This window comes from Symphalangus syndactylus, chromosome 14, assembly GCF_028878055.3.
Source record: "Symphalangus syndactylus isolate Jambi chromosome 14, NHGRI_mSymSyn1-v2.1_pri, whole genome shotgun sequence".
NCBI classification, from domain to species: domain Eukaryota; kingdom Metazoa; phylum Chordata; class Mammalia; order Primates; family Hylobatidae; genus Symphalangus; species Symphalangus syndactylus.
Window position 1 is genome coordinate 8,741,855 of NC_072436.2, and position 22,154 is coordinate 8,764,008.

The 22,154-nt window shown below is 46.8% G+C and overlaps 1 protein-coding gene and 1 non-coding gene across 4 annotated transcripts in view; one reads left to right on the forward strand and one right to left on the reverse strand.

Annotated features, from left to right (window-relative positions):
* Nucleotides 1-3,605: 3,605 nt before the first annotated feature.
* SEC14L1 (SEC14 like lipid binding 1) overlaps nucleotides 3,606-22,154 on the forward strand; it is a 74,323-nt gene continuing 55,774 nt past the window's right edge. For 2 of the 3 annotated variants that reach the window (XM_063617129.1, XM_063617130.1), the window contains exons 1-2: nucleotides 3,627-3,857; nucleotides 6,076-6,168. In XM_063617129.1, the coding sequence (XP_063473199.1) occupies nucleotides 6,106-6,168 (63 nt within the window). In that variant the 5' untranslated portion in view covers nucleotides 3,627-3,857; nucleotides 6,076-6,105. Of the gene's footprint in view, nucleotides 3,858-6,075; nucleotides 6,169-22,154 lie in introns of all 3 variants that reach the window. The other variant, XM_055243607.2, reaches the window with a different exon arrangement.
* On the reverse strand, nucleotides 15,251-15,396 carry LOC129463397 (U4 spliceosomal RNA). The gene has a single exon (XR_008651166.1). It is a non-coding gene; the product is annotated as a U4 spliceosomal RNA (small nuclear RNA).

A 22,154-nucleotide genomic window follows, 5' to 3' on the forward strand; every position in this document is an offset into this window, starting at 1 on the left:
CAAGAAAGCAATAATTTCTTATTATCATTATATGTTTGAATAGTGCTTAAGAGATTCCACAGGCTGTTCAGGAAGCATGGCACTGGCATCTGCTTAGCTTCTGGTGAAGCCTCAGGGAGCTTTTAGTCTTGGTGGAAGGAAAGAAGGGGGAACAGGCAGGTCACGTGGTGAAAGCAGGAGGAAGCTCCAGAGAGTAGGGAGACGTGCCGCACATTTTTAAGTGAGAAGATCTCATCGGAACTTAGAGAGAGTTCACTTATGGCCAAGGGGACGGCCCAAGCCACTCATGAGGGATCTGATGATCCAAATGCCTCCCACCAGGCCAGACCTCCAACACTGTAGATTACAATCCAACATGAGATTTGAATTCAGACTATCTCAGGGCCTACATTCCTGATGATGAGGAATAAGACCACCTGCATCCACAACAGCTTAGCCATCAGGACTGAGACCTAAGACCTCTGTGTCACCATGACTTACTATTTGATCCAGGAGATTCTTGTTCAGGAATATTAGACTGTAAACCAATACGTGCCTTCATTGTTTGCCTCAACAAATTCATGAAAAAGCATTTATTGTAACAAAAGATTGCTTATCTTTACAAATAACCCCCTTCTCCGGATAACAGTATAACCACCCAAGGGGTTCACCTTGCCTGCTGCCTAGAGAGAGCTGATTCATCAGGACAGGAGAATTGCAATAGAGTCATTCACACAGAACTGGCTGTGCAGGAGATTGGAGTTTTATTACTACTCAAATCAGTCTCCCTGAACATTCAGGGAGCAGAGTTTTTAAAGACAACTTGGTGGGTCGGGGGGAGCCAGGAGTGCTGATTGGTCAGGGATGAAACATAGGGAGGCAGAGCTGTCTTCTTGTGCTGAGTCGGTTCCTGGGTGGGGGCCACAAGATCAGATGAGCCAATTTGTTGATCTGGGTGGTGCCCGCTGAGCCATCAAGTGCAGGATCTGCAAAATGTCTCAAGCACTGATCTTAGGAGCAGTTTAGGGAAGGTCAGAATCTTGTAGCCTCCAGCTGCATGACTCCTAAACCATAATTTCTAATCTTGTGGCTACTGTTAGTCCTACAAAGGCAATCTAGTCCCCAGGCAAGTAGGAGGTTGGTGGGCTGGGTGTTGTGGTTCATTCCTGTAATACCACCACTCTGGGAGGCTGAGGCAGGCAGATCACAAGGTCAGGAGTTTGAGACCGGCCTGACCAACGTGGTGAAAGCCCGTCTCTATTAAAAATAAAAAATTAGCTGGGCACTCGCCTGTAATCCCAGCTACTCGGGAGGCTGAGACAGGAGAATCACTTGAACCCAGGAGGTGGAGGTTGCAGTGAGCCAAGATCGCGCCACTGCACTCCAGCCTGGGCAACAGAGTAAGACTCCGTCTCAAAAGAAAAAAAAAACCTAAAGAAAAAAATAGCAAAAATTAGCCAGGCGTGGTGGCACATGCCTGTAGTCACAGCTACTCAGAAGGCTGAGATGGGAGGTTCACTTGAGGCCAGGTGATGATGCTGCAGACAGCTATGATTATGCCACTGCCCTCAAGCCCGGGGAACAGAGTGAGACCGTTTCAAAAAAAAAAATGGGAGTAAAGTTTTTTGTGATTGGTTGATGTCTCAAGTCTGTTTTTTCTTCAAAATGTTTAATTGAAGTATAATATACATATAAAAGGTGGCAAATCATAAAGAAATGTATGGCTCAACAAATTTCCCAATCTCTTTTAATCTATAGATTGACCATTCCCCTCTTTTTTCTCTTTGGAATTTGATAAATAATATATTTGTCTTGTACTGTTTCCCACAGTCTGTACTTTGCCAATTGTTTTTCCTGGTGTCATTTAGCATGTTCCTCTATTCTGTATTTCCTGTAAATTGGTGGTTACATCTAGAAGTTCAGCAGGTCAGGTCAATTTTTTTTTTTTTTTGACACGGAGTCTTGCTCTGTTGCCCAGGCTGCAGTGCAGGGCAGGTGGCGTGATCTCGGCTCACTGCAACCTCTGCCTCCTAGGTTCAAGTGATTCTCCTGCCTCAGCCTCCCGAGTAGCTGGGATTACAGGCATCTGGCACCACCCCCAGCTACTTTTTGTATTTTTAGTGGAGACGAGGTCTCACCGTGTTGACCAGGATGGTCTCAAACTCCTGACCTCAGGTGATCCACCCGCCTAGGCCTCCCAAAGTGCTGGGATTACAGGCATGAGCCACCGCAACCGGCCTTAAAGCATCTTTTGATGTGGAAGTGATTTCTTTTTTCTTTGAGACGGAGTCTCGCTCTGTCGCCCAGGCAGGAGTGCGGTGGCGTGATCTCGGCTCACTGCAAGCTCCGCCTCCAGGGTTCACGCCATTCTCCTGCCTCAGCCTCCCAAGTAGCTGGGACTACAGGCGCCCGCCACCACGCCTGGCTAATTTTTTGTATTTTTAGTAGAGACAGGGGTTTCACCGTGTTAGCCAGGATGGTCTCGACCTCCTGACCTCGTGATCCGCCCGCCTCGGCCTCCCACAGTGCTGGGATTACAGGCGTGAGCCACCGCGCCCAGCCGGTGGATGTGATTTCCACAAACAAGCAAAAGCCAGTCAGACTGAATGTAGTGAATAATGTGTGTGACCAAGCTGGAAGATGATGGTTTGACGTGGAACACAACGGGTGATGAGGCCATGAATGATTTGCTTGTGTGTCTGGTAAACTGGCTTTGATGGAAATTCCTAAACAGGTCCAAAAACGTTCTGTCCAATGGCAGCATGAAATGTACAGCCACCCGGGGTGACTAATGTGAACGGAACAACAGTGACTCTGACGGTGAAATTGCATGTTGGTTATAAAACCAGCTTTGCTGTGTGGGTGGGCATGCGAGGTGCCCCTTTCCAGTCATGAGCTCCTCTTAAGGACCCCAAAATGTCTCAGTGTTACCCGATTGAAAATTGGAGCTGGACGGTGCTCTCCTGCTGAAATTCGGGAGCTACTTAGCAGCTCCACCTTGGCACGCTCGTTTCCGAGGGGCAGACCTGGGCGCGTGTCTCAGTTTCAAGCCCAAGCCCGCGGCCCGACACTAGAGCCGTCTGGATGTGTTGACAACGATGCCGCTGGGCTCCACCCGGGCCCATCCGGACTCTCCCAAGCCCTGGGCCGCGCAGCACCGGCGTCCGCCTCCTCCCCATTACTCGGCTAGAATGCGGTCGGGGCACTGCGCGCGAGCAGGCTGGTGCTCCTGAACAGTCAACAAGAAATGAGGAAGCACTGGGGCAGCCGCCAGGGCGACCAGAGGCAGGCCTCAGAGCAGCAGCCAGACGGGAGGGCCCCGGCGGTTTTCACCTCCCGCAGACTTCCCTTTTCCCGCTCAGCCGAACCCCCTCCCCGGCACGCCGGCAGCCCCTTGGGGCTTCGCTCCGCCTCCGCCCGCTACTCGCGAAGCCCCGCCCCGGCCCCGCCCCCAACAAATGACGCAATTGGGAGGGGCCACGAGGACCTCGGGCACAACCAGCCCTGCGTCAGCGCCGGCGCCTTCTCCGAGCTCCTCCCACGCCCGCGGGTCGGAGCTCGCGCCTGCGCAATTCTGGCCCCGGGTGTCCTCCCCCCTCCCCTTCCTTAGCAACCGTCGCCCGCTCCCGCCCCCGCTCCCTCGGCCGCGGCCGCGCACGCGCGCCCCTCCCGGCGCCCGGCCCCGCCCACCCCGTCACCCGTAACAACCACAAGTGCCCTCGCCGCGCCCCTTCCCCCTCCCCCCTCCCCGGCCCCCTCCCCGGAACCGGCGGTCGAGCTACGGCCGCCGAGCAGTGGAACCGAGACTGCCCCGCGGAGCCGCCGGTATGAGCGCCCCTCGCCACCGCGCGTCCCAGGCCCGGCCTTTCTGACAAAAGGTAGGCGCGTCGTCGCGGCGGGTCCGAGTGCGCCGCCGCCCCGGTCCCGGTCTCCATGGAGTCCGGCGCCTCTCGGGCGGGCCCCCCGGAACTCCTGGCCGCCCGCCTGCTGAGCCCGTTCCTCCCCGGCCCCGGCTGCCATCGGCCCGGCACCCGAAACGGGCCGTGCCCCCGCCCCGCTGCTCGCCCTCCGCCCCCGGCCCCCCTGCTCGCCCCTCGCCGCCTCTCGCCCCCGCCCCCACCCCGCCAGGCTTCCAGCTCCCGGGAGCCGCTTTTTGCTGACAGCGGAGTTTCGGGTCCGGAGCCAGTGCCCGCCCCTCTCTCCCGTCGGCGGGGGCCTTGGCCCCGTGGGGCTCAGCCTCGCGGGACCCCTGCTGAGCAGCCCCGGGCGCCGGCCGCCCCTCGAGTCTGCTCGGGATGCGTTCAGTGGGTCTGGCCTTTGGCTCCTGTTTAAACAGCGATTGTCATGCAATGGAAGCCGTCCGGCTCCTGGATACCACTTGGTCGTTGTCACTCCGGATGCCCGCGTAGGGCGTTTATCTGGACCAGAGCATCGGCAGCTGGGACCTGGCTGTGGTTCACAAGCTCGTGAATTAGCAGGTTCTTAAGTGAGTGTAGCCAGTTCTGCCAGGCGGTGGAACCCTGAATGGATGTTACCGTTTCTTAAACGAGCATTACGCTTTTTTGCTTCCTCCCCCGACTCTTGTTTGTACCCGGTTATCGTCCTCTTATCTGGGAGAGTACCCTAAAATTAATTTTCCCAGTTAAATTTTTAAAAGATGATTGGATTCCCACTGTGCACCAGCACTGGAAGGTTTGCAAAAGAAACCTTGGTCCCAGCACATCAGGATGTGTCAGTCCCATAATCAAGATTAATATTAGAAAAGCTTCAAGTTGAGTTTGGAGAACTTGGGAGTCTGTCTCTCATTCTCATGGTTTTAGAGGTGGAAGTCTTTCAAGATCATCTCCCCGAAAAGCTCATTTTACAGAGATGAAACGGAGTCCTAGGGAAGTCAAATGGCTTACTCGTGGTCACCCAGAGTTATTCCTTAGCCGTTTTCACACTGTCAGATGGCGATGTTTTCCACCATGACCTGCTCCTCTGAGAGGTATGCCAGACATACCAGAGAAAGTTCCAAACCTGTTTAAACCTCGTACTATAGATAGGAATTTTATAACGGGCGCCGTGGCTCATGACTATAATCCTAGCACTTTGGGAGGCTGAAGTGGGCAGATCCCTTGAGCCCTGGAGTTTGAGACCAGCCTGGGCAACATGGGGAAAACCCTCTACAAAAAATATATATGGTGGTGCGTGCCTGTGGTCCCAGCTACTTGGGAGGCTGAGGCAGGAGGATCACTTGAGCGTAGAAGGTGGAGGCTGCAATGTGCGGAGATTGTGCCACTGTGTTCCAGCTTGGGCGACAGAGAGACACCCTGTCTCAAAAAAAAAAAGGAATCTTGGAAGTTTCTGCAATAAAATACATCTTGGTAATTTGTCTTTTTTTTTTTTTAACAGCTGGACTTTCGGCTCCTTGACTGTGAATTAGGTGTGAACATTTAACCGATTACTTACAGCTATCAGCTATTTGAGGCTAGAGATTTCAGTGGAGCCTGTTTAGCCAGAATACTTGGCATCTCTGCCACTTGAAGACAGGTCGCCAAAGCTGTAGTGTACACAGTTAGAAAATAGGAATTGACACGTTTCCTTTGAAGCTAGCTTTTGAGGAGTATTCCATAGTTTGAGATACAGTAGTATTTTTTTCCAGTTTTATTTTTATTTTCCCAGAGCTAATATCTTAACACGAGATCATTTTTATTTGGTTTCTAGTAGAAGTTGTTTAAGAGAAAATGATCCAAGCATTAATTAGATTGGTTATTAGAATAATAGAATCATAACAGTTCATTGCTGGAAAGGACTCAGGTCAGATCATGTAATGAATGCAGAGTCCCAGTAAGCCGATGAGAGGATTGGAGCCCCTCTCACACCAGTACTGTTTGCCTCATTGCATTGGGGCTTTGTCCACTTTTTCTTATCGTTTACTTACCTCCCCCTGCCCTCGTGTATTTAAATACCATCTTTTCATTTTCGTGTGCATAGAATTATAACCTACTGTGGTCTCTTTCTGTCGTTAGAATGTGGTATGATGTGTCAGTGCAGACTTACTAATAATTTGTTTCTGCATTGTGGTTATTTATCACATATATTTATGTTTTGCAGGTGTGAGAGGGTTGCTGTTGTATTACAATCATGGTGCAAAAATACCAGTCCCCAGTGAGGGTGTACAAATACCCCTTTGAATTAATTATGGCTGTAAGTACTTGACATTTCAATTTACTCTTTGGCTTCTTATTTATAAAGCACAGTGTTAGAATTTGATGATCTATAGATTTATTGTTCATCTCCATGGCATCACTTGTACTTATTTTGTTTTTATGCTTATGAACCGTATCTAGAGTGTGTAAAATATTTTTAAAACATAAGCCTCTGAAAATAAAAATCTGCGCATTAAAAAAAATGCACTTCAGGGTAATGTATGAATTGAAGTTAATTCTCGCTTTGGACACACAGAAGTGGGATTCTAAGCACTTCTTCCTCGGGGTTGTGCTCTTTTTTTCCTTCGTTAGAGTAGCAAAGGGACACGGAGTGTGGTCTCCGCTCCTCATGTGGAAGAGTGCTCTGCCTATGGGTGAATTCACTTTAGGTAGTGTTAGAACTGAGCACTGTGCGATGGAGCTTTACTCACGATTCAAATGACTCTGTTGAATGAGTTTTTCCGTTATTTACCTGAAGAATTTGGCTGAAAATAAGCATTTTACTAGATGCAAAGCAAACCTTTTCCAGTCATTTTTAGATTACCGTAGGGCATTTCTTCTCTTCCTTTCTCTTTTGTGTTATTATTAAGATATAACGTGCATACCAGAAAATATAATACAGACAGACAGGAGAATGTGTCTTTCATGAGCACACACCTGATGAAAACATGTGTCACACTCAGCACACCTGTGATACTGGCACCAAGGTCAGGAACCAGAACATAGGCGACCCAGGGAGAAGTCCACCCTGGTTCAAGTGAGCCACTGTTTTGACTCCTAATACACAGAGGACTGTTACCTGTTTCTGTTCCTTCTATAAATAGAAACACAGGTGTTTTAGCAGCTAGCTGCTTTTGCTCAGCGTATGTTTGTGGCATTTATGTAGATCAATACTTTTGAAAAACAAATCCTCTTACGGGAACAATTTACAGGAGAGGGTTTGTTTTAAAATTTATTTTATTTATTTTTTTGAGACAGCGTCTCACTCTGTCACCCAGGCTGGATTGTAGTGGTGTGATCTCAGCTCACTGCAACCTCCATCTCCTGGGTTCAAGCGATTCTTCTGCCTCAGCCTCCCAAGTAGCTGGGATTACAGACCTGCACTACCATGCCCGCTAATTTTTGTATTTTTAGTAGAGACGGGGTTTCTCTATGTTGGCCAGGCTGGTCTTGAACTCCTGACCTCAGGTGATCCACCCTCCTTGGTGTCCCAAAGTGCTGGGATTACAGGCGTGAGCCACCTCTCCTGGTCTATTTTTATTTTTATTTTTTGAGATGGAGTTTTGCTCTCGTTGCCCAGGCTGGAGTGCAGTGACGCGATCTTGGCTTACTGCAACCTCCGCCTCCTGAGTTCAAGCGATTCTGCATCAGCCTCCCGAATAGCTGGGATTACAGGTGTCTGCCCCCGCACCTGGCTAATTTGTGTGTGTGTGTGTGTATAGTTTTTTTTTTTTTTTAGTAGAGATGGGGTTTCTCCATGTTGGCCAGGCTGGTCTCAAACTTCTGCCCTCAGGTGATCCTCCTGCCTTGGCCTTCCAAAGTGGTGGGATTACAGGTGTAAGCCACTGTACTTGAGATATAATTTACATACAGTGAAATGGTCACGTGTCAGGTGTACAGTTTGATCAGTTTTAACAAAAGAATCCCTCACACCTTTGTCAAAACACAGGACATTAGAATCCATCCCCCTGGTGAAGGTTCTGCGGTGCGCCTTCCCTTTCAGGTGTGAGGTTTTGGTTTGTGTGTGTGGGTTAAGAAGCTCTGTGTGTTAAGATGTTCTGTGTGTTAAGATGTTCTGTGTGTTAAGATGTAGTTACACATCTTAAATATGTGTAGCTAGGGCTGTTCAGTATTTTATGTTGTTGACTTACCATGTTTGCCATTTGCATGTTGTCTGTGCTGTTTTGGCTTTTAGTCATATGAGGCAAAGACCCACTCCAGCCAGCTTGGGAAGGAGTTTGGTGAGTGGGAACATGTATAGTGTGATAGGAATCGCACAGGAATCCGGGAATTCGAGCTGGAATGGGCTGAGCTCCAGAGCCTGGTGGTGGAGGGAGGTTCCTGGCTCTGGGGGCCTCAGCCACAGTTTTTCTCTAGGATTTTGCCCTGTGGGACTGTGCCTGGCTCCATGTGCTGGAACCTTCTCCCCCGCACCAGCTGGCTGCTTTGCTCACTCCTAGTTTTCCTTCCTTGTGGCTTCAGCTCGAGGACTTGCTTAGCTGTCCGAAAGCCCTCTGGCCCCAGTTCAACTCTATGGCATTTCTTGTTGCATTCTTTCAGTTTCTAGGTGACCAATTCCTGTCACATTTCATAGTTCACATCCTTGAGAGAAACTTGATCTAGTTCATTCCCCACCCCAACCCCTGCCCTGGTCCTGGGTTTGAGGATATTGGCTAGCCCGTGGGCTGTCTGCCCTGGGTGGGAGGCCTGACCCTTGTTCAGTGAGCTGGGCTGGTGGAGCTGGGGAGGAGGCAGTGGGGGTGGTAGGCAGTGGGCATCGCCAGGTAAAGCAGAGTGGCTGCCCACGGCCCAGGGTGGACACAGGGCAGAGAGTTGGGTGGGGTGGGGGATGTTTTCCAAAACACTTGAGTGTGACTTAAAAAGCTTCATGCAACCCTGATAGTTTGAGGCAAAGGCTGGTTTCTTTGCCAAACATTAGATTTAACAAAGAGGAGGTGTTTGGATTAACGTTCAGACTTCCTTATTTCCCTTACTTCACTATTTTCATAATCGTGACGTTTACTTTGCCAGTTCATGCAGGACTTCACAGAAGAACTCGAAATTCAAATTCTGAGCCGCCACCAAGTTTTTACAATTAAACCATTTTAAAACTATTGTTCTGAGGTAGCAGTTAAGTTCCCTTCTTTTTCTTTCTTTCTTCTCCTTTTTTTTCTTCTTTTTTTTTTATGATTTAAAACTTACTAGTTAGAAACTTTTTTTTTTTGCCTCACCAGCTTCAGGAAATTTTCTTTTGAATTGTTAGAAAAAAAAAAAAGCAAACAACACAGACGCACGCACCCGCACGTATGTTCTTCCACCCTGTAGTATAAAGAAAACATTTTTAGATCCGAAAACGAAGTATGTTACCTTTTTCCTTCCAAAAGTAGACCGTGAGTGACGTTTATGTGATGTCCTTTGCCCCCATTTCTTACGGTAGTTTTATGGTATAAAATCCTCAGTATTTGCTTTATTTTTTTTGTCATTGAGGAAAACTAACAGTAAAATGAGTTAACCTGAAAATGCTCTTCTCAGTTCAGCATTCAGAGTGAGGAAAGAGGTATATATGCAGTTAAGGTGAGAACGGAACTGTAGCTTCCGCCGGTGTATTTGTGAGCACGTCAGAAAGCGAATGTGCCTCACTGGAACGCACGATGGCATCGGGAGTGGCCGGCAGGTGCTCGGCATGCAGTCACGGGAGGTGGGTCCGAGTCCTGGTTTATGTGAGTTCTGTGAGGTGAGAGGGTGGGAGAAAACGCCTCACTCAACTTAATGCCCTTGTTTGTTTGTTTGTTTTAACCAAGAGTTTACTTATAATTTAGTATTGCTGGAAAATTATTTAGGTGAAAAGTGCCTAGTATAAATATGTACACAGTCTGGTCAGATATGTTAATTGCATCTCACTTGATTTAATGAAAATTTACCATTTGTTTTGAGGTCAGTACCATTAAAATAAACATGTTAAAGTTCTCATTAACTCGCTTGAGTGGTATTTACATAAGCAAAATTGAAGTGGAGGTTTTTCTTTTTTTTTTTTGAGACGGAGTCTCGCTCTATCGCCCAGGCTGGAGTGCAGTGGCACGATCTCGGCTCACTGCAAGCTCCGCCTCCCGGGTTCACGCCATTCTCCTGCCTCAGCCTCTCCGAGTAGCTGGGACTACAGGCGCCCGCCACCACGCCCGGCTAATTTTTTGTATTTTTAGTAGAGACGGGGTTTCACCGTGGTCTCACCGTGGTCTCGATCTCCTGACCTCGTGATCCGCCCGCCTCGGCCTCCCAAAGTGCTGGGATTACAAGCGTGAGCCACCGCGCCCGGCCTGAAGTGGAGGTTTTTCAGTAGGCATTTGCGTGGTGGTGTGTTGTTAGATATCAGCCCAGAAACAGAATGTCAGAGCTTTCAGCGAGTTGGAGAAATCACCTCGCTCAACCCTCCCTTGGAGGGCGGGGAATCTGAGACTCCGAGGTGGTGAAACTTACACAGGTAGTGCTGAGATCTGATTCTCGAGTTTAGTGTTCTTTTCTCATACTATGCTTCTTCCTCCTACCCAGGGATGTGTACCTGAAACATTTTATGAAAGAGAAATCAAAACTTCTTGGCCACACACAAACGAAAACCTCACACCTGGCAGGGAAGGCGCACCAGGGAACCTTCTGGGGGGATGGTTGCAGATGTCCTGTGTTTTGACAAAGGTGTGGGGGACTCATTTTTTAAATTGAGTTATAATTTACATACAATGAAATGGTCACATGTCAGGTGTACAGTTTGATCAGTTTTAACCAAAGGGCTACTCATCCTGGCCTGTGGGGAGGAGAAATGAATCAGTGAAGGACGCTGACTGATTGTGCCTTAAAGGGTTTACGATCTCACGGGGGCATAGTGATATGACCCCACAGATTAGGAACTTAGAATGGGAGGTATAATTCTAGGGTGCTTGAGTTGAAGTGTTTCTTTTTGAAATTTCTAAGATAAAGCACAAACTTTAAAAGTTAAACATTGTCAAGTGCAACTCCCCCTCCCCCTGCATGTTAATGGTTCCTTAATAAAGGCTTCAAAGGGAAAATGAAGGAGGCGGGAGGCCACCTAGTGTAGGAGGGCCGAGTGGGAGAGGTCAAGGTCAGGAGCCCTTAGGGAAAGTTGTGGGAGAGAGGGAAGAACATGAGAGGTCACCTTCTGAACCCGATTTCTGTGGTGACAGCCACAGGCGAGATAGTGGCTTGGACTCTGGTCTTTCTTCTGCTGAGGACAGCTGTCCTCATTGTGACCAGTGGGAACACACGATAGAAGAGGCTCCACCAGCTCCTGTGCATCCCAGAAGCTGCCACCCTGTCCAGTGCCGTTTCTGTCTGGGCTTATTTCCATTACACAGCAGATGTGGTCACCTCATTCTTTGCTCTCTCCTTTCCTCCCCCTCATCCCAGTTCACTGTGCTCTAGGAGTACTGGCATTCTCCAGGAACCCCTTCAGTGTCTCTGTCCCTTCAGCAGACACACCCTTTAGACTGTGCCTTCAGGAACCAAGGCACCTGGTTCTGTCCCTGTCTGTCCTAGCACTGCCATCGTTGCAGCGTAAGCCCCTCTCTTTGCAGGGAAAGACCAGGGGGTCCCTTGTTCCTTTGCGCACTCACATCTTTCATCCCTTAGGTCACTTTGCGCTCCCCTGCCACACTTTCCATTGTGTGTGTCCTGTGTTGAAGGCTTTCCTGTTACCTGTCCTCGCACGTCTCAGCTCCTGTGCTTTTTTCGGCAAGGCCCTTTGTGGCTGTGTTCTGCCTGGTACGTTTAACCTTATTTCATAATTATGCACACTTCCCAGCTTGAACTTGAACGTTTGTTTCTGTCTTGTTCCCGTTGGCCCGGACACACAGTGCCGTTTCCTGCCCCCTCTTTTTCTTTTTTCTTTTCAGACTTCTTTGCCTCAGATGTTTGCCATTCCCCATCTGTCTCTCCAGATCTTACCCATCTTGTCCTTCCCTGTCTCCCCGATGCCTCTGAAGACGCCATTCATGTTTCTCTCCCTTCCCCGGGACACATTCTTTACGTTGGAGTTGGTGTTAGGTACTTTCACTTGCAATGGGAGTTTTATTCACAAAGACTCTTGAGTGTTGCTCTCCAGCTATTTTGTGTGTCCTTCCAGGGCGGTGACCTTGGCAGTTATTTGTCTTGTTCTCCCAAGCGCGGGTGCTAAGGACATAGTCTGTGGGCATGCAGATGTGTGTGACTTATTCGCACGAACTGTGAGGATGAGGACTTGGTGAATGGTGGAAATTCAGATCTAAACTGTATCTCCAGGGCATGATGGTGCCTGTCTGTAGTGCAGTTACTTAGAACTTGGGAGGGTGAGGTGGGAGGATTTCTTGAGGTCAGGAGTTCGAGACCAACTTGGGCAACATAGCAAGATCCTGTCTCTACAAAAATAAAAATAAAAATAAATGGTCATGGTGGTGTGTGCCTATAGTCCCAGCTACTCAGGAGGCTGAAGAGAGGATCCTTTGAGCCCAGGAGTTCAAGGCTGCAGTGAGCTATGATCACACCACTGTACTCCAGCCTGGGTTACAGAGTGAGACCCTGTTTCAAAAATAAATAAGGAAATAAAATGCACCTCTGATTCTGTTTTCAGACAAGGGATTTATGTTTTCTACATGGAACAGAAGTAACACGCTCTGGTCTTTCAGTTAACCAGTGCGTCACCTGGGAGCAAAGCCCTTTTGTGATAAAGTTGGCTAATTTGTGTTTTGTTTTGTTTTTTAAATTTTCATAAATGTTGCAAAACCTTGTTGGTAAACACTCTCATGGCAGTTTAAGTGGTGTGCTTTTCCAGGTTGAACAACCACCTGCTCACCAGTGTATAGGTTTTGTTTTTGTTTTTAGATACTGCTCCTTGTGGAGCAGGGCTGACCCACAGGCAGTGTCCTCGGAGTAACCACGGTTGTTGATTAAATGGCCCGAGTACAAAAGAATTTGTTTTGCTCTCCTGCTTCTCTTGCTTTATTTTGTTTTGTACTCTGGCATTTGGGGTTTTTTTCCCCCTTTCCTCTCAGGTGTCTCGTGTCTTCCCACTAAGACCAGAGGAAAGAAGAGAAAGAGATTTGCTTTGAGGCCAGATACAAATCTGTGCCTGCCACAGACCAGCTTTGTAACCTACTAGGCCAGTGACTAGTGTAAGACTGCTGTGAGGAGGTGCTGGAGTGAAATAGACAGCAGGGGTGAGGGTAGGCAAGGGCAACCTGGTGATGCCACAGCCTCCCCCTCTCCCTTCTAGATACCCTGCCGCTTCCCACCTCCGAATACCAGGGGAACTGAATCAGTTTATAGGTGAGTAAATAACTATGAATGTGTATCTCTGTTAGATCAAATAGGCATTTATATTAAAGCTATTTCATCCGTTCCAATTTCATATACAAAACAGGGAGACGTGAGGGATCCCAGGATGGACAGGCGACTCATGTATCTTACTTCAGGGCGAGGGGATACTGCCCTTCCTTAATCGGGGCTCCGTGGAGTGCGAAATTCCCGAGGGAGAGCACTTTCTGACGGGCAGCTGTGCCCATGTTGTTCCTGTGGTTGGTTGGGCAGGGGGCACGGGTCCTGCTTTCTCCATCTTTGTGGCAGCTAGCTGCGTTCAGAAACCATCCATCTGCCCACCCGTTCCTTGCCTGAATATTCTCTGAGCTGCCTGTCCCCGTTTCTCTAACTTTGTTTTCTTCCTCTGACTGAGGTCCCGCGCACATCAGATTTTCAGCATTGTTTTAGTTACAGGAAATATTTTCAGTCCGTCGTTCATCTTCTCAAAGCACATCTTTCTCTCATCCTAGATTTCATCCTTGGGCCTTTTTGTATTTCTGATTCTGGTTTTTTTTTTTAGTTTCTGATGGTTAGGTGTAATATTGAAATACATCTTTTTCATTCATCAAGGTATTCTTAGATCTTCCAGCAGCCTAATGTGCAGTAGAATTTGTTTTTACCCAAACGAATAAGCAATCTACTTTTTGGGGTAGCTGAGTTAAAACCCAGTTTTGTTCAAGTCAGGAAGTGGAGGGAAATGTTCCATTTTCTCTGATGACAATAAAAGGACCTGGTCAATTAGTGGGAGATTGTGCTGTCCTCATTTGTAAAGTTGTGAATGCCATCGTGTGAGTCCTATTGCATTTCATCAAAGCTGGAGTGTAATTAGTCAGATTTAGTTGGTTTTGAAAATGGACAATTAGAGTTAGCTTTCATTACGTGCTGCTGTGTACAGAGCCAGACCTTATCCCTTGTATTCCGTCTCTCAGCATCATGTGTTCCGGCTGGTTTTTCCCCATGCTTTTCCTGAGCTGTATCCAAGTGTTTTTAAAGTGCTAGAGTGAAGGCAGTTGTGGTGCAGTAGGAAAATATTTCAAGGATAAATAAAATGGATCAGATTCAGCTTCTTACCTCTCTGATTTACCTGGTTTTATAAAAACAAACAAACCCCAAAACCTTGTTTTATGGAAAATTTCAAGCATACACAGGTAGAGAAAATCATATAATAAATGCCATTTACCCATCACCCAGTTTCAATGTTATCAGCATCTTGCCGGGCCTGACACAGGGGCTTATGCCAGTAATCCTAGCACTTTGGGAGGCCAAGGTGGGAGGATGGCTTGAGGTCAGGAGTTTGAGACCAGCCTGGGCAATGTGGTAAGACCCTGTCTCTAAAAAACAAAACAAACTCTTGCCAATATTTTTATCAGTTCTACCCACTTTTTTCTTTCCTGGTGTATTAAAGCAGATTTCAGGTATCTTGTTAATTTGTTGACAAATACTTCAGTGTGCATCTCTAACCTTTTGCTTTTATTATTTTTATTTTTTTGGGATAGGGTCTTCCTTTGTCACCTAGGCTGGAGTGTAGTGGCACGATTATAGCTTACTGCAGCCTCGAACTCCTGGGCTCAAGGAGCCTTGCCTCAACCTGCTGAGTAGTTGGGACTACAGGCTCACACCACCATGCCAGCTAATTTTTCTTTTTCTTTTTTTAAATTTGAAATTATATTCCTGTTGCTTAAGATTACTAAGGCAGACTTTTTTTTAAAACCAAAATATTCAGTCTCCATAGAGACTGTCAGAAATGGCCAGTGCTGGCTGGGCACGGTGGCTCATGCCTGTAATCCTGGCCCTTTGGGAGGCTGAGGCAGGTGGATCATTTTAGGTCAGAAGTTTGAGACCAGCCTAGCCAACATGGTGAAACCCTGTTTCTACTAAAAATACAAAAATTAGCTGGGCGTGGTGGCAGGTGCCTGTAATCCCAGCTACTTGGGAGGCTGAGGCAGGAGAATTGCTTGAACCCAGGAGGCAGAGGTTGTAGAGAGCCGAGGTCGTGCCACTGCACTCCAGCCTGGGTGACAGAGTCAGACTTCGTCTCAAAAAAAGGAAACGGTCAGTGCCAGCTCTATTGCAAGTTATCTTGTGGTATTGGGAAGAAGTTTTCAATTAGCAATAATTGGGCCTCAGGTGAACCTCATTGACTATGATAGGGCCACTGTGCAAAGAGCCTTTTTCCTTTTTAAACACAACCACCATGTTGTTATCACACCTAACAAAAGTACTAATAATGCCTGATAATCATCTAATACACAGTCCATGTTCATATTTTCTCACTTGTCTGAAAAATGTCTTTCGTAAGTTGCTTGGATCCTGCTTCAAATAGAGCCATTTGTATTTGGTTATTATGTTTCCTGGGTCTCCTTTATTCTCTGACATTCTCCCTTTCCTTTTGTTTCCTTTCATGCCATTGATTTGTTAGAGAAACTGGGTCATTTGTCCTGTTCAGTTACCTTAACCTTTTGCTGATTTAATTGTTCCTTACAGCAAATAGGCTGTAAGGAGAAGGTGTGGACCTAAATTCAATCAATGCAGCCACCCTTTAGCAGTTCTCTTTATTTATTTATTTATTTATTTATTATTTTTTTTTTTTTCGAGGCAGAGTTTCACTCGTCACCCAGGCTGGAGTGCAGTGGCACCATCTTGGCTCACTGCAACCTCTGCCTCGTGGGTTCCAGCGATTCTCCTGCCTCAGCCTCTGAGTAGCCGAGACTACAGGCATGCGCCACCACGCCCGGCTAATTTTTGTATTTTTAGTACAGATGGGGTTTCACCACGTTGGCCAGGCTGGTCTCAAACTCCTGACCTCAAGTGATCCACCCTCCTTGGCCTCCCAAAGTGCTGGGATTACAGGCGTGAGCCACTGAGCCTGGCTAGCAGTTCTGTTTAAACATTTGTTGGCAGAGATGGAAACTAATAGTTAAAACCAGCTGCTCCCCTTTTCTTCCTAGGATTATTCTATATAATTTTGAGTTGCAAATAAGATGCAAAATATTTTTTTCCCAAATTAAACTAGGCCATTCTATTTATGGTTACTCCTTATTTATTTATTTTTATAGTTACTTTTTGACAGTGAATGGGTCCTCATATTTTGTACTGAAAGCAGGTGAGAGGGATTAATTTATTGGCAGCGTTTCTATGTAGTGCATGCAGCAGGCACTTGGCAGGAGTCTGGCCTGGGGCTGAGGAGGTGGGTGATGTTTGTGGTCTGAGGTGTCCAGTTGTGCTGGGCAGTCAGTCCTTGCCATTTTCTGTTGTCTCTTTCATTAGAGCTCTGGATAGGGCTGTTGGGCTGCCTGGGGAAGCTTCCCCAGAGAAGTTCACCGTAGAGAGGATTTTGGTTGGCAGATGTTATAATTGATCCATCTCTCTTGATTTTTGACCTGTACGCTAGTGAAGCAGACACTTTTATATAGTTCTAGTGGAATTATTTTGCATGTTGTAACAAAAAGCATATACTGCGTTGTAATTTTCTTGAAAGGTACAAGTCGATGTAAGAGGACAGCAGCCCTCTGTATCCTTGTATTCTCCACCCACAGATACAGCCAACCGTGGATGAGAAATGTTCAGGAAAAACGATAAAAATAATGTAACAATAAAATGTAATACAAATAAAACACATGTAACAACTATTTACATAGCATTTACGTTGTATTTGGTATTATAAGTAACGTGGAGAGAATTTAAAGCGTATGGGAGGGCTGGGTGTGGTGGCTCACATCTGTAATCCCAGTGCTTTGGGAGGTCAAGGTGGGAGAATCACTTGAGGCCACGAGTTTGAGACTAGCCTGGGCAACATAGCAAGACCCTGTCTCTATAATAAATTAAAAAAAAATTAGCTGGGTGTGGTGGCGCATGCCCTAGTCTCAGCTACTCGGGAGACTTGAGACAGGAGGGTTGTTGGAGCTTGGGAGTTTGAGGCTGCAGTGAGCTATGATTGTGCCACTCTGGCCTGTGTGAACAGAGCGAGGCCCTGTATCTAAAAGATGTGTGTCTGTGTATATGAGAGGATGTGCGTAGGTTAAATATAAAATGTACATGCCTCTCCATTTTTATGTCAGGGACTTGGGCATCCACAGGTTTTGGGATTGGAGGGACATCCTGGAACCAGTACTCTACAGATACTGAGGGAGGACTCTACTGGCCCCCTCCCTTTTTTTTTTTTTTTTTTTAAGAAAATCCTCTCTCTATAATTATGTATCAATATATAAAATAATTGCTGTGTGTATCTTTATATGTACTGGATCCATTTTCCATTCAGACATCTGCCCTGTTTTCCAGCTATCTGTACTGCCATGTGTATCAGGAGAGCATCCCAGGCACTGATAACATCCAGTCTGTAAATGTCTTGTGTATTTCAGTAGATGGCTGCATCCTTCCTTCTTTTCCTTTTAGGGGTCTGGCCTTCCCCTTCTGATCTGGACTTCCTTTATTCCACTTTCTTGCCTTATTAAGGTGTGGATGGACTGTTTGTTCCTTTTCCTCTGGTTTTGCTGTTTGGGGACCTCCAGTTGTATATTTTGCATTTTCTGACAATAATAGGTGTTTTAATGAGCAGTTAATGCTATTTTAGGCATAGTTATCTGGCTTTCTTATTGGGCAGCACTTCCTGGGCAGCCCCATTTAAACCTGTGGCTTCACCTGTCACTTTATAAACTAAAGATCTCAAAGCTTTATCTTTACCCGAGATGTCCCCCAGGAGCTTCCAAACTCCAAGCCAGGTGTCTGGCAGACATCTCCATTTCACTGTCCAGGCAGATTTAATGCCTCTGAAACAGAGTTCATCTCCTCCTGCCTGCGCAAAATACACACACCCCAACAGAAACAAACACACACCCACACCCACCTATCTACCCCAGTAAAAACCAAACCAATAAAACACCACTCAGAAGCTCTCCCTTTCCCCTGAGCTGCTGCTTTAGATGCATGGCCCCGCAGGTACCTTACCCTCAGAGCAGAAATCCAAGCATCCCTGGCAGCCTTCCTTCCTCATCCCTCAGTCTTGCTGGTGCCCAGATGGGAGCTGGCAGAGATGTCTCCTGGATGGGCGCTCACTTTGCTCTTCTGTAGCCTTGGTTGCTTAGTCCCAGACCACTCCTCCTTACAGCAGCCTCTGGACCCTGAGTCTACCCCTTACTCTTCTGCTCTTCCTCGGGGCTGCTGCCAGAGAGATCGGTACATTGTAAACCTGACTGTACTGCCCGCGAGTCTCAAATGATGAAGTGGCTGCACCTTATCTTTATTTATTTTTTAAATTTTTTTGAGACAGAATCTCGCTCTGTTGCCCAGGCTGGAATGCAGTGGCTCCCATCTCGGCTCACTGCAGCCTCCGCCTCCCTCCTGCCTCAGCCTCAGCTGGGATTACAGGCGTGAGCCACTTTGCCCAGTCCATGTACCTCATCTTTAAGATGAGATTCCCAGCTTAAGCTTGGCTCCCAGAATCCTTTGTCATTGGCCTTCTGCCTGTCCCTGCAGCCTCCTCTCCACAGCGAGGCCTCCACACCCACTGCACAGTCTAATTATGTTGAATTTCTTGCTGTTTCCTAGGTATACCATTTTTTGTCATGGTCTTGGTGCCTTGACCACATACTTGCCTGGAATACCTTTCCTCCTTTCTCACCTGGCTGACTCTAGCTGGCCGCACGCAGTTGCTCCTGGTGCAGGGTCTGTGCACTGGCAGCCGCTGTAGGGTCCTGACACTCCACTGGTCTCTCTGCCTCTCTGTGTCACCTTCCCTGCAACTGCCAGTGTTCCCAGGGTGAGAATCAAATGATCATGCCCTCAAAAATAGATTTCTTGGCCCGGTGTGATGGCTCACACCTGTAATCCGAGCACTTTGGGAAGCTGAGGTGGGCGGATCACTTGAGGTCAGGAGTTCGAGACCAGCCTGGCCAACATGGTGAAACCCCATCTCTACTAAAAATACAAAAATTAGCTGGGCGTGGTGGCGCACATCTGTAATCCTAGCTACTGGGGAGGCTGAGGCACGAGAATTGCTTGAACCCAGAAGGCTGAGGTTGCAGTGAGCTGGGATCACACCATTGCACTCCAGACTGGGCAGCAGAGCAAGACTCTGTCTAAAAAAAAAAGATTTCTATGAAGAGTAGAGGGTCTTGCAATGTATGCTTTTGTTTCTTGCATCATTTCTTCTCTGTCAGTGAAATTTTTTTTTTTTTTTTCACTCTAATCCCATGACATAATGAAAATTTTGACAAAAGGCTACATTGGAACATAGTCTTTTGGTCGGGTGTATTTACTATTTATGGTTCAAAAGAATCTGATGCAAGTCATGTTTTGTGAGTAAAATAGTTCAGCGAACTGAAGCTTATAATCCCTCTAGTTGCCTGAAAAGCATGTCCTGGTTTATGTGTTGCTTAGTGTTTTGAGTGGCTTTTCTCCTGTAGTGATGAATACAAAGTATATACAAAATCCTATTTCTTTGCTTCTCCTACAGAACATAAATTTATTTTAAGTAAAATTCTTGACCCTGGTAGAATGGTAATCTGATTTTAAGATTTCTCCAAATTTAAAACCCAAGAGTTACTACATAATTCTTGTTTTCTTAATGAATAAGTTATTCCATAATATGAGGTAGGCCTAATCACAAAATGTGTGTGTTTCTTTTCTTTTTCCTAGTTTAATGCTTGTGTATGTATTAAAAAGCAAGGCCAGAACTAAAAGCTACAAGGTACATATTTTAAGAAGTAAATTGATTTAAGTGGTCATTGGTATGTTGCAGGATTTATGGCATTAATATTTAGAAAGTTCTTCTCCAAACACCTATTATCTTCATTTGAATTTTCTCACACAAAGTTGGTTTAGAATGTAAATTCGTAGAATGGAAATTCGAAGAGTTCCAAATCCTAATTCTTCACTGAGTCAGAATTTCTGGAGGTGGGTCCCGTAGTTTGTGGCTTCACAAGCCTTCCAGGTGATTCTTACGCCTGCTCAAGCTGGAGAACCACTGGTGTGGATTTGCGTCATTTGAATTTGTAGTACATGGATAGGAAGAAAGGAGGGTGGTTTCTATTATAAGTTTTTTTTTTTTTTGAGACGGGGCCTCGCTATGTTGCCCAGGCTGGAGTGCAGTGGCATGATCACTGCTCACTGCAGCCTCCACCTCCCAGGTTCAAGCGAATGATTCTCCTGCCTCAGCCTCTTGAGTAGCTGGGATTACAGGCGTGCGCCACCACGCCCGGCTGATTTTTGTATTTTTAGTAGAGACGGGGTTTCACCATGTTGGTCAGGCTGGTCCCAAACTCCTGACCTCGTGATCCATCTCCCTCGGCCTCCCAAAGTGCTGGGATTACAGGCATGAGCCACCGCGCCTGGCCATAACTTTTATTTAAAAGTTTTTCGAAGGAATGATTTTTTCAACAGGCCTTATAAATAGGCTCGTATTACATCATGTTTTCATGTGACGGATTTAACATACACTAGAAGGAGACTGTTTGCTTTATGTACTTCTCCAAATTGCTGTTCTTGAGTTTATTTAGTGATATCCACGTTATATTAACAAGCATGTGGGCTGGGCATGAGCCACCGCGCCTGGTCGTAACTTTTATTTTTGTATTTTTAGTAGAGATGGGGTTTCACCATATTGGCCAGACTGGTCTCGAACTCCTGACCTCGTGATCCACCCGCCTTGGCCTTCCAAAGTGCTGGGATTACAGACGTGAGCCATCGTGCTCGGCCCGTGACCACTTTTAAGTGCAGAGTTCAGTGGCACTAATTGAATTCACATCGTTGTGCAGCCACCACCACCATCCATCTGCAGAACTTTCTCATCTCCCCAAACTGAAGCTGTGTCCCCATGAAACACTCATTCCCCATTCTTCCTTTCCCCAGCCCCTGACAGCCACCATTCTTTCTGTCCCTATAAATTTGACTACTCTCGGTACCTCTTATGGGTAGAATGACACAGTACTTGACCTTTTATGTGACTGGGTTTTTTCACTTAGCCTAATGTCTTCAAGGTTCATCCTTGTTGTAGCATGTGCAGAATTCCCTTCCTCTTCAGGGGTGAATTGTACTCAATTGTATATGCCACATTCTGAATTGAATTGTACTCAATTGTATTTGCCACATTCTGAATTGAATTGTGCATCTGCCACATTCTGCTCATCCATTAACTTATCGATGGACGTTGGGTTGTTTCTACCTTTTGGCTGTTGTCTGTAGTATACATTTTTAAAGTTTAAATTACATTTTATAGCTTGCTTTCGGTTTTGTTTTTTTTTTTGTTTTTTTTGAGACAGTCTCACTCTGTTGCCTAGGCTGGAGTGCAGTGGCACGATCTCGGCTCAGCCTCCCAAGTAGCTGGGATTACAGGTGTGAGCCACCACACCTGGCTAATTTTTGCATTTTTAGTAGAGATGGGGTTTCGCCCTCTTGGCCAGGCTGGTCTCGAACTTCTGACCTCAGGCAATGGGCCTGCCTAGGCCTCCCAAAGTGCTGGGATTACAGGCATGAGCCACCACACCCGGCCTCTTTTCTTTTTTTTTTTTTTCTGAGACAGAGTCTCACTCTGTTGCCCAAGCTGGAGTGCAGTGGTGTGATCTCGGCTCACTGCAACCTCCATCTCCCAGGTTCAAGCGATTCTTCTCTCTCAGCCTCCCAAGTAGCTGGGACTACAGGCGCCCACCACCAAGCCTGACTAATTTTTGTATTTTTAGTAGGGATGGGGTTTCACCATATTGGCCACACTGGTCTCGAACTCCTGACCTCGTGATCTGCCTGCCTCAGCCTCCCAAAGTGCTGGGATTACAGGCGTGAGCCACCGCTCCCGGCCCTTGTCTTTTATATTTGATAGATTCCAGATCCAAAAGACAAGTTCCTTGAGGAATTCAACCACTATTTTATTCCATCTGTTGAAAATACAGCTTTAATTTACAGCTTATGATTGCCATTGTTGTTAATTTTTTAACA